This window comes from Stomoxys calcitrans, chromosome 3 (genome assembly GCF_963082655.1).
Source record: "Stomoxys calcitrans chromosome 3, idStoCalc2.1, whole genome shotgun sequence".
Lineage (NCBI taxonomy): Eukaryota > Metazoa > Arthropoda > Insecta > Diptera > Muscidae > Stomoxys > Stomoxys calcitrans.
In genome coordinates, this window is record NC_081554.1 from 8,177,229 (window position 1) to 8,193,576 (window position 16,348).

General features: G+C 43.4%; 1 protein-coding gene across 7 annotated transcripts in view; it reads left to right on the forward strand.

Annotated features, from left to right (window-relative positions):
• Nucleotides 1-16,348, forward strand: part of LOC106092002 (uncharacterized) — a 106,479-nt gene that overhangs the window by 85,297 nt on the left and 4,834 nt on the right. For 5 of the 7 annotated variants that reach the window (XM_013258751.2, XM_013258734.2, XM_059365118.1 and 2 more), the window contains exons 4-8: nt 579-1,434; nt 1,509-3,560; nt 5,507-6,309; nt 6,375-7,131; nt 15,322-16,338. In XM_013258751.2, coding sequence (XP_013114205.2) covers nt 670-1,434; nt 1,509-3,560; nt 5,507-6,309; nt 6,375-7,131; nt 15,322-16,338 — 5,394 coding nt within the window. In that variant the 5' untranslated portion in view covers nt 579-669. The remainder of the gene's footprint in view (nt 1-578; nt 1,435-1,508; nt 3,561-5,506; nt 6,310-6,374; nt 7,132-15,321; nt 16,339-16,348) is intronic. The other 2 variants (XM_059365121.1, XM_059365120.1) reach the window with 2 other exon arrangements.

Below are 16,348 nucleotides of genomic sequence, written 5' to 3' on the forward strand. Positions count from 1 at the left end.
AAATCCGACGGTGGGTCTATATGGCAGCTATATACAAATCTGAACCGATCTGGGCCAAATTAAAGAAGAATATCGATTGACCTAACTCAAATCTCTGTCAGAAATTTCAACAAAATCGGATAATAAATGTGGCTTTTATGGGCCTTGGAGGTCACCGTAGCGCAGAGGTTAGCAAGTCCGCCTATGACGCTGAACGCATGGGTTCAGCTAAATCGGATAAAAATTGCGCCCTCTATAGGCTCAAGAAGTCAAAATGCGAGATCGGTTTTATTCCGATCGAGAATCAGTGTGATTTCGATAGACCAATGGAAATGTTACAAACGGAATGACGAAATTAGTATTCCCTCAAGCCATGATGGAGGGTATAAAAAAGTTTCCCCTAATATCTGCCTTTGACCCACAAAACTTAAAAATACCTCTGTTGTAGCTCGACATCACATACTCCTTGAGTTTTGAGAAGAAAAAAATGTCATAAAACAGAAGCCAAGTGAGAAAATATTTCCTCAAAATCATATGCAATGACAGACAGACTTTCCTTTAACAAGCATTAATAACTTCTTTTCTGTCTATCATTTCAGATATTTTTCCAATCCCTAGGAAAGGAATAACAAAATATAGGGTCCAAAGCAAAGCAGGGAATATTTTGCAATAAGGCCAGCGCAGGACGCAATGGAATTACCTTCCATGGTCCAGAGATCTGGCGATACTTTGATTGTACGCAGTGTGGTAAGTGGCAATCAGTTGTACATGGACCAAAATACCACAGGACCAGAAACTACAAACATGAATACCTCAAACAACAACAGCAACAGCAACAACAACAATAGCATCAACAGTAATAATAACAATAACAACAACAATGTCAACAGTGGCAATGGCATGGCAGTAAGTGTGGGCGGCATTAACATTCCCAACTCAGCTGCCTTACTTTCCAATTCTTCAATAATGCAGCAAATCGAACGTTTGAAACGCTCCCAGGAGGCAGCAGCAGCACAACAACATTTAATGCAACAACAGCATCACCAAATGCAACAGCAGCAGCAACAACAACTTCAACACCATCAACAAAATATTGCCTTGGAACTTAAGGAGGAGGGTTTGCCACAATGCAAAATAAAACGCAACTACAGCTGCAGCTACTGCACCTATTTCACCCAAAATCCGCGTTGCCATCTCACCCACCTGCGCGATGTGCACGGCGAGAAAATAGTCATCAACAAGTGCAAATTGTGCCTCTATGCGTCGCGTCACTATCAGAAGCTGGTGCGTCACATGAAGATGGTGCACAACTGCACCGATGGTGTCTCCAGTGGCCATGGCCAGGCTAGAGGCAAGCGTGGCATGAATCGTGACAGAAAGCGCAAGCTGGAGGATACCTTGGCAGTGCCAGCAGCCATGAAGCTAATGAATGTTGAGGGATTCAATGCGGAACAGGTAAGTGGTGCCAAGGCTTAGCAGGAGGATTACGTAGAACATTCTATCTATTCCCAATTTTCCTATGTTTTCAGATACAAGCCGATCTGGAACAAAAAATTCATCGTGATTTGGATTTGTTCAAGCAGCAGCAGCAACAACAACAACAACAGCTTGAAGATCAACAACAGAAATCCCATCAGCAGCAACAACAACAGCAACAGCTAAGTGTTTCGGCCGCTGGGGCCTTATTTGCCGCTGCCTATGAGCAACAATTGCGAGCCCAAAGGGAATTGGCCGACAAAGATGCGCTCAAAACCGCCCATTCCAATTACGAACGCCGAGAATCCTCACCTCCCGCCGCTTTGACAGCCGATGATGTTGATGCTTCCACACAACAGAAAACCTACGATTACACTCCCTCGCCCCAGCATCAGCAGCAGCAGCAGCAACAAGAGCCCAAAATCCAAATACCCCCACAGAGACCAAGTTTCGAGTTGACTCCCTCACCTTCGGGCAGCAATTCGTCTCCACCCCCCGCAGGTCAAAGTACAAGTGGCAGCACTACTCCTCTCAGCGGAGTCATGCCCTCCGACGAGCCCTCCAATAATCGCCTAATGAAGTGCAGCCTTTGCGATTTCACCACCCTGTATCGCAACAATCTGCTGGAGCATGAAATCGAGGATCACTGCAATGCCAAGTTCTATCGCTGCGAAAAGTGCTCCTATGTCACACACATCAAGGCCCGCTTCAGCAAGCATGTGAAATACCATTCCATGCCCATGATCAAATGTGTTACCTGCGATTTTCGCACTCCCTACAAGTGGAACCTGGATCGTCATATGAAGAATCATGGGGGAGCCGGACCTTTCCGTTGTGCTGCCTGCGATTTTACCGCCGATATAAAGCAGTCGTTGACGGTGCATGAAATGAATCATCATGTGCCACCGGTGGGTCATGCCGCTGGCATGACTTTGGCCCGCAGACGCAACAAAGTGGGAGGCACTGACATTAGTGAGGATTTCTTCAGCGATTCTGCGGAAATGCTGGAAGACCACTTCAACAATAACAACATGGACGAATACGATGAGATGCTGATGACAGCAGGTCCCGTCGAAGGGGGCATGTATGAAACGAAACGTCTGCGTTATGAGGAGGATGAGCCCACAGATTTGTCTCAGAAGGGCGGTTCCTCGGACACTTCATCGGTGCACAATCATACGCTGCCCAAGGTCAAGAAACCTCTGCCAAACCTCATACCCATCTCCAAGGAAGGCCAAAACATTTTAAATCTCACCACAGATTTGGCGGCTTCGCGCTCGTCGCTGTCCGAGATAGCCTCCATCTTTTTCAATGAAAAACAGATATCGGAAATGCTGCAGCCTCTGGACAAGGCAGATGCAGCGGCAGGTGCTGCCTCGCAACTCTCACCCACCACCACCATAAACTCCTCCTCGGCGGCCAGCAGCAAAAGTTTGCTGGCACGCAAGGCAGGCTCCTTTTTTGACAAAATCAAATCCTCCACCACCACCAATGAGAATCTCATCTGCCCTTGTGGCCATATGGCCAAATGTCTATCGGAGTCCATCATACATCGCAAGTCTTGCAACTTCCTGCCGCTGTCGGTCAATGAAGACATCGATTTGGACGATGAAGATCACGATGAGGATGATGGTGAGGAGGGTCGTCTGGAAATCGATTTCACCGAGGACGATGATTGTGATAAACAATCACATTCGGCTCTTAACCTCAGTGTGACCGGCTCAACGCGCTGTCAACATTGCCGTCATCGTTGCAAATCCTCAGCGGACTTGTTGAATCATTTGAAAATCTGCTCAGAGGCAAACAGTCGTTGTGGCGATTCCGTGTCGGGTGAAAGCTGCACTGGCAGTCGTATAATAATGGGCAGTAGTGGCGGTGATGGTGATGGTGCTGGGGGCGGAGATAATCATCATCCCATGGAGAATCGTGTATTTGTTTGGAACAAATTACCTCGCAATCAAGAAGGTTCGCAGAACTTCGAAGGAAATCGCCAGCTAATGCAGCAGGGGCAGTCATCATCCCATACAGGTGGCAGCAGCTTGCTAAGCAGCAACAATGATGAGAACAGCTATTATGGTGTAGAAACAGCACCGGGTTATGGTGAGGTAAGAAGCATCCAAAGATCTTTCTTTCATCTTTCGAAGTGGGATTTCTCGCAATACTTTGAGGCAGGAGCATAGGGTTTTATACCTACCATTAATAAGCCAACCTAGCTATGTCAGTCCATCAGTCTAAGAAATTCACTACAATCGAAACCGTATTACTGCGCCTAAGTGAAAAATCCAACTTAAGTGAAAATTACCGCTTAAGTGAAAAATACCGCTTAATTGAAAAATCCCGCTTAAGTGAAAAAACCGCTTAAGTGAAAAAATACCGCTTAATTGAAAAATCTCGCTTAAGTGAAAATTGATGGAAAGTACAAATAATTTTCTTGTTATTCAATGCAATAGAATTCGCTTAAGTGCAATATCAGAATAATCAAAATACCGCTTAATTAAAAAAAATTACATTTCAAAATTCGTTTTAATATGACACTGAAATCGCATAAGTGAAAAAGTTATTGTATAGAAAACTAATGGTAGTTGGAAAAATACGCGTCACTGATAAAAATTTGGAAAATCATTCCTTGTCATCTCGCCAATTTTCGTTTCTGACCTTTACAGAGCATTGCGCTCTTTCAACAGAAGTTATTTCATATATAAAAATACCGCTTAAGTGAAAAATACCGCTTAAGTGAAAAATACCACTTACGTGAAAAATACCGCTTACGTGAAAAATCCCGCTTAAGTGAAAAATACCGCTTAATTGAAAAATCCCGCTTAAGTGAAAAAACCGCTTAAGTGAAAATTGATGAAGAGTACCATTCATTTTTTTTTTGTTATTCAATGAAACAGAACTCGCTTAAGTGAAATTTCAGGATTCTGAAAATACTAAAACTAAACTAAAAAATTTTACATTTCAAATTTGGGTTTTCTATGAAACCGAAATCGCAGAAGTGAAAAAGTTATTTTATGGAAAACTATTTGTGATTGGAAAAATACGCGTCACTGACAAAAGTTTTCAAAAAACATATCTTGTCATCTCGCCCATTTTCGTTTCTGACCTTTACAGAGCATTGCGCTTTTTCAACTGAAGTTATTTCATGTATAATTCGTGCGGCGAAATGAAAACTGGTCTTTAATATGCCTCATCGTTTAAGTGAAAATTAATTTCTCTTATCCGAACTACGCTTAAGTGAAAATTACGGATAAGTGAAACGAAATGGGCAAATTTTTAGCATTTCACTTAGCTGGTTTCGACTGTATACCCTTCGAACAAATGAAGCTATCGGATTGTACGGGTTTTGCATATATGATCCTCAACATCCATACCAAATATTGGGTTGCCCAAAAAGTAATTGCGGATTTTTTAAAAGAAAGTAAATTCATTTTTAATAAAACTTAGAATGAACTTTAATCAAATATAACAGCTGATAACTGACAGAAGAAAGAATGCAATTACAGAGTCACAAGCTGTGAAAAAATTTGTCAACGCCGACTATATGAAAAATCGGCAATTACTTTTTGGGCAACCTATATAAACCAACGGAGTCCATAAACGGGTAATGCCTCCCGTAATCCGATCTTCCTTTTCGTCTTATTGACCCTAGAAGCTCCATTTTTGTGGGAAACATCTCTGATGTTCCACATAGGTATAGGGACGCAGTAGAAGCCAAAGTGGAAAGTTCGGACTGGCTCAACTCTATCCCTTCTTTAACTCTGGTTATATGGGTTGGTCTGGTCATCGCCTTTTTCATAAGCCATACTTTCATGTGACTGTCTCTAATCCGGCAACTAGCAACCCAACTGCCTTTCGACCGTTCTATGTATGTACATTCGTCACCCTCTGCTCCTCCAGTCACACATCTTTTCAGCCCTCTTCACTCCAGCTAAGAATCGTACGCAAGAAGCTGATTGTCTAGCCATTTGCTCCTTCTTCTTATGAGTCTGTTCCCTGTTCCTATCGATTTCCTGCTGTGTCAAATGAAATTTGAAACTTTCACTATTTCCAGGTAACCAAAAAGATGACACCCGAAGAAGAGGCCGCCAATTCATCGCTGAAAAAAGTCTACAAATGTCCGCACTGTTCCTTTTGGGCTTCCACAGCTTCCCGTTTCCATGTGCACATTGTGGGTCATTTGAATAAAAAGCCTTTCGAATGTTCCCTGTGTTCGTATCGTTCCAATTGGCGCTGGGACATTACCAAGCATATTCGCCTAAAGACTATTCGCGATCCCAGTCACAAGAATGCTCGCGTCCTAATGAACGACGAGACGGGACGGCGCAATTACACCAAATACAACAAATACATAACGCTAATGAAGGTCACCGAAGAGGATGGCGATCCCAAGCTGATGAAATCCGGAGAAATGACTCCCAATCAAGTGGCCTCGCTAGCGTTTATCAATGACTACAATAGCAAGCAGCAACAGGGTTCGATCAGCTCCTCGGGTTCCACACCTATTGCCAACATTCTCAATGGGGTCAGGGAAGACATCACCTTGGAGCCCATACCTTCCAAATCTGCAATGGGAGCTGGTGGTGGGGGCGGTGATGAGGGCATGTCGGATAATTTCATACGCTTGCCTCTGTTGGCCTCTATGATGAATGCTGCCATTGCTCAGCAACAGCATCAGAAAAACCATTCGTCAAATGATCATGAGACCGCGACACTGATAACACCTTCGGTCACCATTTCGGCGGTTAAGAAGAATCCCCATCCCTCGCAAAGTTTCAAGCCAAGCGATGAAATCATATTGGAGGTCAGACCCGACAGCAATGAGAAGAACTACAAGTGTCGCAAATGTAGTTTCAGGTAAGTGGTAGAAGTAGCCTCTATCAAAATGTTTTTTATTGACTGCCTTTTGCCTCCTCCTCTAGGCACATGAATCGCGATGCTGTTTTGGCTCATGTCAAAGTACATTTCCCCGATCCCAATATGCCCATAGTGACGGCCACTGCCACTACATCGCCCAAGGCGGCACACAATTCACCGCTGCAGGTATCAGTCAACAATTCCAATTCGTACATGAACAAGGTCCTGGCCGCCATGTGTCTGTCGCAACAGCAGCCAGCGAATTCGGCCAACGCCCAACTCTCCAACCTAGTGGCTGCTGGTCTGCTGGATCAAGCCGCCGGTAATTCACCGCTTAGCGGTTTGGCCTTAGCCTTGGCCGGCAAAAGCCCCCTGAAGGCATCACAATTTAATGCCGCTGCTGCTGCTGCTGCTGCTAATATCATTGAGCACGGTGAGCAGAAAGCGATTCTAAACGACCAGGCAAGTGCCGAGAACACAATGACGTCGCCTAATCAATTAACACTTGTCAGAGCGCTTCAACACAATCCACAACAACAGCAACAGCCGCAACAAGCGACTTCTGCGTCCTCTCTTAGTGGTTATGGGGCTTCTACTTCCAAGCATTCATCGTCATTGCAAAATCTATTAACCTCGCCTAGAGGCAATCCCAATGATGGTGGTGTCTGTCTAACTGAGGGTACAATGGTTATGGGTTCATCCTATCAGAAAACAGCAACAACAACCACACTCACAAACATGCCTGGCTTAATGGCAGCAACGTCAGCACCACCACAACCAACAACTACAACAACAACAACAACACCATCACCTACAACAATTGTAACTACTACTAGTACTCCTCCACCTTCTTCTTCTTCAAATGCTACTACTACTACTACTACTACAACTCGTTTATCATTAACCCATAAGACGCCGCCATCGCCATCACTATTACTACCACCACCACCCACACTAACGCCTACCCCACTCAGCAGAATCTTTGGTGATGGCTATCTCTGCTTGGGCGAGGATGAAACCGGTGGTAGTGTCATGTGCTCTGGCGGTGCTGGCTCTGGTGCTACTGGTGTCGGTTTGCAAGATCTAATGGTGGTCATGGGTGCTACGGCCTCGACATCTCCTGCAATCTCATGCGATACTCATTTGCCACAAACCCAAGTGTCGTCTGCGGCCGCATCCACATCCAATTCTTGTTCAGCATCATTGTTATCATCATTGTCTAATCAAAATCCAAATCAAAATCAAACCTCTTCTGTCCAAAATCATTCATCAAATCCCACTACTACTCCTTCTACAACTAGTGCTAGTAACTGTAACAGTATCGGTAATAGTCATAATTTGGGTTATATCTCTGGTAATGGTTCAAATAGTTTAAATAATGGTAACAGTAACGGTAATGCTGGTAACGGTGGTAATGGTGGTAACAACAACAACAATAATCTATTAACGCACGATACAACATGTGGCGATAGGCGTGATCCCTCGCCCTATCGCTGTGGTCATTGTCATCAAGTATCCAATTGGAAGCATGTCATACAGGTATATTATTGTCACATCCTTCCTCGAACCCCAACCAACAACATACCCCCTAACACCTCTCCATCATATCATCATCTATCCAAATGTCAGATGTCAAAGTGTCGAATATGTTTTTTTTTTTTTAATGTCTTTGATTTATTTCTTGTCCACTATAGGGGAAATTGAATAGTTTTGGATGGAGATGGTTTTTAAATCCTTCATCATAGGATGAAGGCTTACTAAGTTGTATATACAAGGTGGACTACAACAAAGCATCTTTTTGGGAACCCCATATGTCAGCTTCGATCATAGGGTAGAGGTAAAGTCGTTAACTTCCCACGGACCACACATCATGTGTGTCGTATACATGAATCTCGGGCGGCCAAGAGAATTCCTACTCTCGAAGTGAAATGGGCTTATCAGATGTTGGAAGGCAGAGTATTTAGCACACCATAGGCCTTAAATAGGAAGATTATGACTAGAAGAACACCACAAGGAAGAGAAAATATCTCCTGTTTTGAGGGTCTTACTTTTCATTGGGATTTTGAGGTTTTTTGAAGAGCAGACGCGAAAGTTGGTGCCTGCGAGAATGATATTATCTTGGCATAAGCCCCAGAAAGTCTGAGGTAGTACTGTTCACCAGAAGGACGAAGCTTGGTGTTTAGGGGACATATCCTGGATGGGATGGAACTGCCGCTATCACTACAGAAAGGGGTATTGACAGGCCATTGCGATGTCAGGTCTTTCGCTACGCATTGGCCACATAAAGAGGCGGACTTCTCAGCATTTATGGGGATGAGAAGTTATAGACAAGACAGCCCTGCAATTACGGAAAGAAGAAAAAGGCTTATGGTGAAGACATTTTTTCTGCCAGGATTCTCTACAGTCACATATTCCACTCGCTGTTCTTGACTACTGCGTAAGCTTGATATGGCAGGGAACTTTTTCAGTCCGATTGGCTCCCATTATGGTTATAGGCTTTGAATCCCTTCCTATCTAACACCGCATTGCTGTAATTTTAACCTGTCTTCTGCGTTTTTTTTTAAACTTTTCTAGGGCGATCACAGTGGACCCAAAGTTCCCTAGTGAAGAGGATAGCGATTAAGGTTTCTAGATGTGTGTAATTTAACCTAATACAGTCGAAACCGAATAAGTGAAACCCTAAAAATTTATCGATTTGGTCCAAATAGGTTTGGTTAAGTTGGAAAGAGGGTGCGCATATTAATCCGCCCGATTATGCCCTCTAGGGGCAAACATCTAAGCCAGTACTCGAAAATCTAAGTTAGAAATAACGCGCTATTATTGAAAAAAAATCCTTAATTGTTTTCCATAACACGCCCCTAAGATGGTTCATGTCTGGTATTCTGTCCCCAGCTATGTAACACTGTATGTTAGCCGCGAAAGCTATGCAATGACATAGAAAATGATCCAAAATCTCATCATCTCCCACATGCCCTACACATGCTATCACTTGCCGCACCGATGTTGCATAAGTGAGCTCATAGTACCATGAATCCGGTTATGATACCGAAAGCTATACTGACCTCCTTCTAACTTCCTTTCAGCAAAAGCCTCATCTTCTCACGATCCGGATCTCCCCATACGATTTTCGCCATCCTACCGAACGTTTCGCTGTTCCACAGTGTTACATGCATTCGTTGACCACGGCCCTAACTCTGACTGCTTCGACCCGAAAGTATTCGGGTTAACCAAGTTTATTGATGGCAATTCTCTGGTAATCGCTGCCTAAACATCTGTATTTTCATTTCCCCTTACTTCGCTATGAGACGGCACCCAAACAATGCGGATTATGCCATTCTCAGGGAAGGCGTTAATCTCCTTCATACACTCCAAGGCTGTTCGTGACCTTACCGTCTTGGTTGTTATTGCCCTCATGGCCAGTTTTCTGTCCCGGATCTCTGCCTGCAGGATCGTATTATGGACAGGCAGTCGAAAACAGATCTCAGTTTTTAGGTTCTCGATGTAAACCCCCAAGCCCACTCATGGCCAGTTTTCTGTCCCGGATCTCTGGCTGCAGGATCGTATTATGGACAGGCAGTCGAAAGCAGATCTCAGTTTTTAGGTTCTCAATGTAGACCCCCAAGCCCACTTTGTCCTCTAGCTTTGATTCATCTGTGAAGCATGATATACCAGATGGCAATACCAGAGTTCCTTCAATCCAAGACTGTGCCCCTGGCAGCAATGTCTCGCACTCGACTTCAAGTGCCATATCAGGTATCCAATCGGAAAACTCTAATCCATCCGGGTTTCCTATCGTCGCCTCGTTTATACCACGATGGTATGACCTGCTCCTATTCTCTATTCATTCTCCCATCACCTTAAGTGACTGCCTCACATTTAATCTGTATGTCAATGGGAGGGATATCTAGAATTAAGTCCCATAGCCAGGGTCGGATATCTAGAATAGTCTCCAGTGCCGTAGTGGGCGGGGTCCTCATCGCTCCGCCTATGCCAGGACAACATGTTCTCTGAACCTGTTGTATTATCCTTACGTTGCACTTTTTCTCAATCGTGGTCCACCAAACTACTGAGGCGTAAGTTAGTATTGGTCTAATCACGCTCGCTAGAGGACTATCCTCAAACTCGAGTCCCATTTCGAACTTACACCCCGGCTACATAATGCCCAATATCTGTGACCCTTCTCAGTACGCTCTTGAATCTGACACTTCCAATTCAGTCCAAAATCACTCCTAAGTATTTGACCTTGCCAAATATCGAAATCGTTTCATTGAGGAAACGTGGTGCGTCAAATTGGTACACCTTCGTCTTTCTCGTGAACAGGCAAATTTCATTCTTTTCTGGGTTAACATTGAGACCTTTTGGGTCTAGCCCAGTCGTATGCCATCTGCAAGACCATTTCGTCCATGAACATTCCATTATGGAACAGGGGATACTTCTCTCATCCTTACCTCTTAGAATTACTATAATATCGTCTGAGTTCAAATCCCTCGTTAGTCAGCATCGGTAATAAATCGTTAATGGTTGTCACCCATAGGAATGGCGACAAAATGCCCCCCTGTGGCATGCCCTGTGCCACTTTCTTCCTTATATTTATGTCATGAGACCCACTCAACTTATTACGGAAGCTTATCGGATTCGGTACTGGCCGTGCTTTTCTTAACCTGAAGTAGCGATGGTCTGAGAAGGAGTGCTCCTTTGAGACCCTCCAATCCAGAACCTCATTGATCATATTTTCCGAACAGATTGCCTGTTTTAGTATTAGGATCTTTGCCTGTCGTAGTCTTCCGAATCTCGAGAAAGTCATTGACTGTTATTGAGTCTGCGGTGCCTGCACTGTCTGATGTTTTTGTATTAGGATCTTTGCTTCTTCTAGTCTTCCCAATATTGGGACAATCGGCAATTGTCTCATCGTCAGCACCCTGTTTTTTAGGCGGTATTCAGTCACCTGTCACTGCCCGGCATCATGTCTCAATATGAAGGTCTTTGCCTATCCTGGTCTTCCCAATCTTGAAAAAGACAGCCTTGGTCCCGTAGAGCGCCATGCCCTTAGTCTTACCCAAATATGCCACGGAGACTTGAACAATAGCAACCACAAGGAGAGTTTCTTCCACCTTCTCCTGCCTGTGGAAGACCTCCCATTAATCCACGACCAAATCTTGGTTTTGCTTGTTTAAGACTTCCATCATGCGTTCCGTTGTGAATTTGCCGCCCTCACCCTTGATGAAGACCATCGCCCATGTGAACATCCATCTTTCTCACAAGAGCATGCTTTGCGCCTCAATGAGTGTGGATATTTCCAAGGAGCTTTTTGACGCTATCAATACATTCTGCTGAGGCAAAGCGCAACGTTAAGATAGCCCCTCTCGCAGCTCATAATTTGTATGGGAGAACCCCCTTCAAAGTTCAACACATGTTCGATAACCCATTCGTTTATCAGATGCTCGACTTAGTACCGATGAACTGTTCGAATTCTACCGGATGCACTGCCAATATCGATGGCTTGCCACTCTGGCGTAAGAGGGCGACTCCTTACCTCAGCGACCATTTTTCCTTTCCGCGAAGGCTGTGGCATCCTTTTGGAAGTCGCAGTCCTCCATAAAGACTCAGGGGCCATGCGCGTTTCCTTCGTTCCTATTCCGGCTTTGTGTCCCTCCACAGGACACTGTCTGAAGTCTCCATTGCGGGAGGTCTGGCTTGGTCTTTCCACAGTACTTGAAATGGGGGAGCTCTTTTTCTTTTTCAACATTTAAGCAGTTTATGCTCTTTGGGAGTTCTGATTCTCTTCCTTCTCATAAGAAATTAGCCCCTCTTCCTTAATTGCCCTGTTCATGGGCAAATTTGCATATCAGGTTATAGCCATTCTTGGCGTTGATTTTGGAGGTCATAGTACAGACATTTGTGCATAATTTCAGCCAAATCAGATATGAATTGTGCTCCTTAGAGGCTCAAGAAGTAGCATTTGGAGATCGGTTTATATGGGAGCTATTTTAGGTTATGGACTGATAGAGGCCATAGTTGTATTTTTGGGTTCATATGAGAAGTTATTGGGCACAATTTCAGCTAATTCGGATAAGAGTGGCGCCCTCTAGGGGCTCAATATTATAATCGGGAGATTAGTTAATATTGGAGCTATATCTGGTTATGAACTACATATCCCTTGGTTGGTTTTGGGGGTATGTTAGCTTCCCAGAAAATTAGCCCTAAATTGGGGTGACACATTTGTACGGTACGCTTAATTCCTTTAATTTCAGTCTTATATTGCCCTGAATAGTTCATATGTCCATTTCATTGGGGTTTCAGTGATGGAACGAAAGCACTAGGCACTTGGCCCCAAACTTCTTCATGTTAGCGTGGAACCACCACTTTCTTCTTCTGCGACAATTATCTATTGGAACATGTAATTAGAGCCACAAAATCTCAATGTGGGGCAAGATTTCCAAAAAAATCCATTTTAGAGATTGGATCATCATCTTTAAGCAGTTATTTCGGTGATAGTCTTTTATAAAGAATACCCTACGCCACTACTGTGGTACAGGGTATTATAACTTAATGAATTTGTTTGTAACACCCAGAAGAAAGAGAGATAGACCCATTGATAAGTGTACCGATCGACTTAGAATCACTTTTTGATTCGATTTAGCTATGTCCGTCTGTCCGTCTGGCTGTCTGTCTGTCCGTCTGTCCATGTTAATTTGTGTACAAAGTTCAGGTCGCAGTTTTCAACTGATCGTCTTCAAATTTGGTACAGGCATGTTTTTCTAGAGATGAAGCCTATTGAAACCGGGAAAAATCGGTTCAGATTTGGATATAGCTCGCATATATATGTTCGTCCGATTTTCAGTAATAATGCAATAAAATGGTCATTTGTTAACCGATTCTCTCGAAATTTGGCTGGAACGATTTTTTTATGACTCTCGGCATTACTGGTGAATTTCATGGAAATCGGTTTAGATTTAGATATAGGTCTCATATGTATATATCGCCCGATTTTAACTTCTAGAGCCACAGCAAGCGCATTGATTGACCAATTTTCCCAAAACTTCGTTCAACGCTTTCCTCGACGATTGTCACAGTACGTGAGAAGTTTGCTCGAAATTGGTTCAGATTTTGATATAGCTCCCATATATATGTTCGGCCGATTTGCAGTAATATTGCAATTAAGTGGTCTTTTGTTAACCGATTCTCTCGAAATTCGGCAGGAAGGATTTTCTTATGACTCTCGACATAACTGTTGAATTTCATGACAATCGGTTAAGATATAGATATAGGTTTCATATGTATATAATGCCCGATTTTAACTTCTGGAATCACAGCAAGCGCATTTATTGACCCATCTTGCCAAAATTGTGCAAAACGCTTTCCTCGACGACTACCACATTATCTGAGAAGTTTGCTTGAAATCGGTTCAGAATTAGATATACACAATACAAATTTTGTCCATGAACATTCCACTAAGGAACAGGGGCAAACTTCTCACATATCAATGAGTGCAGTCCAATTGAAGTTTAAGCCCAATGATAAGGGGCCTCCTTTTTATAGCCGTGTCCGAACGACGTGCCGCAGTGCGACACATCTTTAGAGAGAAGTTTTAGATGGCACAGTACCAGTAGGAGGGGAAAGTTGGAGTTATTTATAGCTCCCATATATATGTTCGTCAGACTTTGAGTAATTTGCAAAAATGTTGTCATTGGCAACTGTGGTTATTACAGTTTGAATATATTTGCTCGCCAAGATCCATCACAATTGGTTCAGAATTGGATATAGCTCCCACATTGTACTTTTAGGGTAGGTGTAGGGTATTATACAGTCGGCATTGCCCGACTTTTGCCCTTCCTTACTGTTTTATCATCGGGAAAGTCCACTTTTAAAGATTTCGGCTGGGCCGAATATGGTTTAGCTGGAATCGGATTTTGATGTTCCCAAAAAGGGTTTAATCACAAATATTCTCCATATGAACCGATTTATGTTTTTAGGATTGGTCAGGTAAAGTTGGGTTGGAATGATACCAGATATTAGATGTCTGGATTTCCACCGAGCCTTGTGTGGCCCATTTTGCTTCCCCGCCTTTCTCTCTTCGATACAAATGGTCTAACAGGCATCGCCCATGATTTCGGCACATTTAATCAATGTACCATACCACTTTGATGATAGGATGAAAGATTTTAAAATGCTTGGGTTTAGACCAATTTATTCCTCCAATGCCTGAAAACCGCAGTAGCTTATTCCTACTATGACTTAGGGAGGGGCATTGATTCTTGTTAAACCATAATGACTTATGGCAGGGCATTGACAGAAAAAATTCCATCTTCTGCGGAGTAAGTTCTATGACTGTCGGGTCATGGAACTTACTCCGCGGAAGATGTAATTTTCTCTGTCAATGCCCTGTCTTAAGTCATTATGATTTGAACAAAATCAATGTGGAACCACAGGAGTTCGGGCCCTGCATACTAATGCCCATATTCACACATCCTAAAGTAACGTTAAATCAGGCTTTTTTGACAGATTTCCTTTATAGAACTGTCAAAAAGACCCACTAGAAAGCTGTTTTAAGTTATACGAATACGGATGTAAGCCTTTTACTTACTTGATTTCAGTTTCCAACTTCCAATTTCGCTGTCGTTTGTCAAATAGTCTTGTTTTGCTAAACGCGAACTAAACGCTAATATACTTCTAAGTCCTATATTCTATGGTTTATGGTGCTAAACATTGGTTAAGTTATATGTTTTTCTTTTTCTTTTGTTATATATTCTGGTGTTGGCTTTGGTTTATTTCATTACATTTTAGCCAATATCTTACCAACCTTACTTATATTGTAATGTGTATCTCTAAATGTATTCATATGTGTATATCTGTGTATGTTTCATTTGGTAAAAAAAAAGTATGGCTAGGGTTATGGGTTAAGCATTTTTTCCATCATCTTTCCCATGATTTTAACTTAAACTTCTGCTACTAGATGGCCGATTTTATAAAACAACTTCTTCTTCTTCTTCTCTTTTCTTCGAACAATTACAGCGACATTGTCGTTTGAAACACGCTGGCGTAATCAACATCGAAACCCTTGATCGTGCAGCTACGGGCGATAGGCATGCGGCTCCCATTTATAAGCCTTTGGTAAATGGGGCCTTAAGTGAGCAGCAAACGCAGTCGTTAAGCGGCAGCAACAATAATCAATATAGCTTGACTTTAAAAGCCCTACAACAACAACAGCAAAACCACAACAACAATATGAACAATAATAACAACAACAACACTAATGTACTTATGGACAACAACAATCAAACAGCAGCAGCAGCGGCCGCCAAATTATCCATCAGCCTACCGAAAAGCGAAACTGCTGTCCATTCGCTGCTACACTCACCCTTGGCGTTGGCTTCAGGCCCGTCACAGGACCTACAGGCTGCTGCAGTAGCCTATTTGGCCGCTGCCTATAAAGCAGCGGCAGCACAAAATAGCAGCAATCCCAATGCCACTGCTGCTGCCACCATGGCCAGCATTACCAGCATGGCTGAGGAGTTGTTGCTGCAGCAACAATTGCAAAAGAACGATCAAATTGAAATCACCCGTGTATCCTCCTCCTCATCCTCGGCCAATTCCAATAATCTGCAGAATCTTAATCTACTGAAGGCGGCAGCAAACAACACCACCGCCGTCAACAATTCTAATTTGGCCCAATTGCTGGAGTCACAGTCTCTTAATCATGCCGCCAGTGGTGGTGGCCATGTCACCAATGCCTCATCATCCAACAACAATCAAAATGCCAAATCAAAACAACAGAAATGTCCTTTGTGTCCTTACATATGTGACAGCAAATCACAGATGAACTATCACATCTCATTGCACAAACCCACCCAGTATGAGTGTCATTTGTGCACCTTTGTGTGTGCCAAAAAGCAGCATTTGAGCTCTCATCTGCGAACGGTCCATCAATTGTTGCCGCAACAACAGCAACAGGCGCTGGCTGGAACGAATAGTTTAAGTATGGATTTCAGTTTGGCCCTCAAGATGGCAGCAGCAGCCAAGAGTCAGCAGGTAAGAGAGA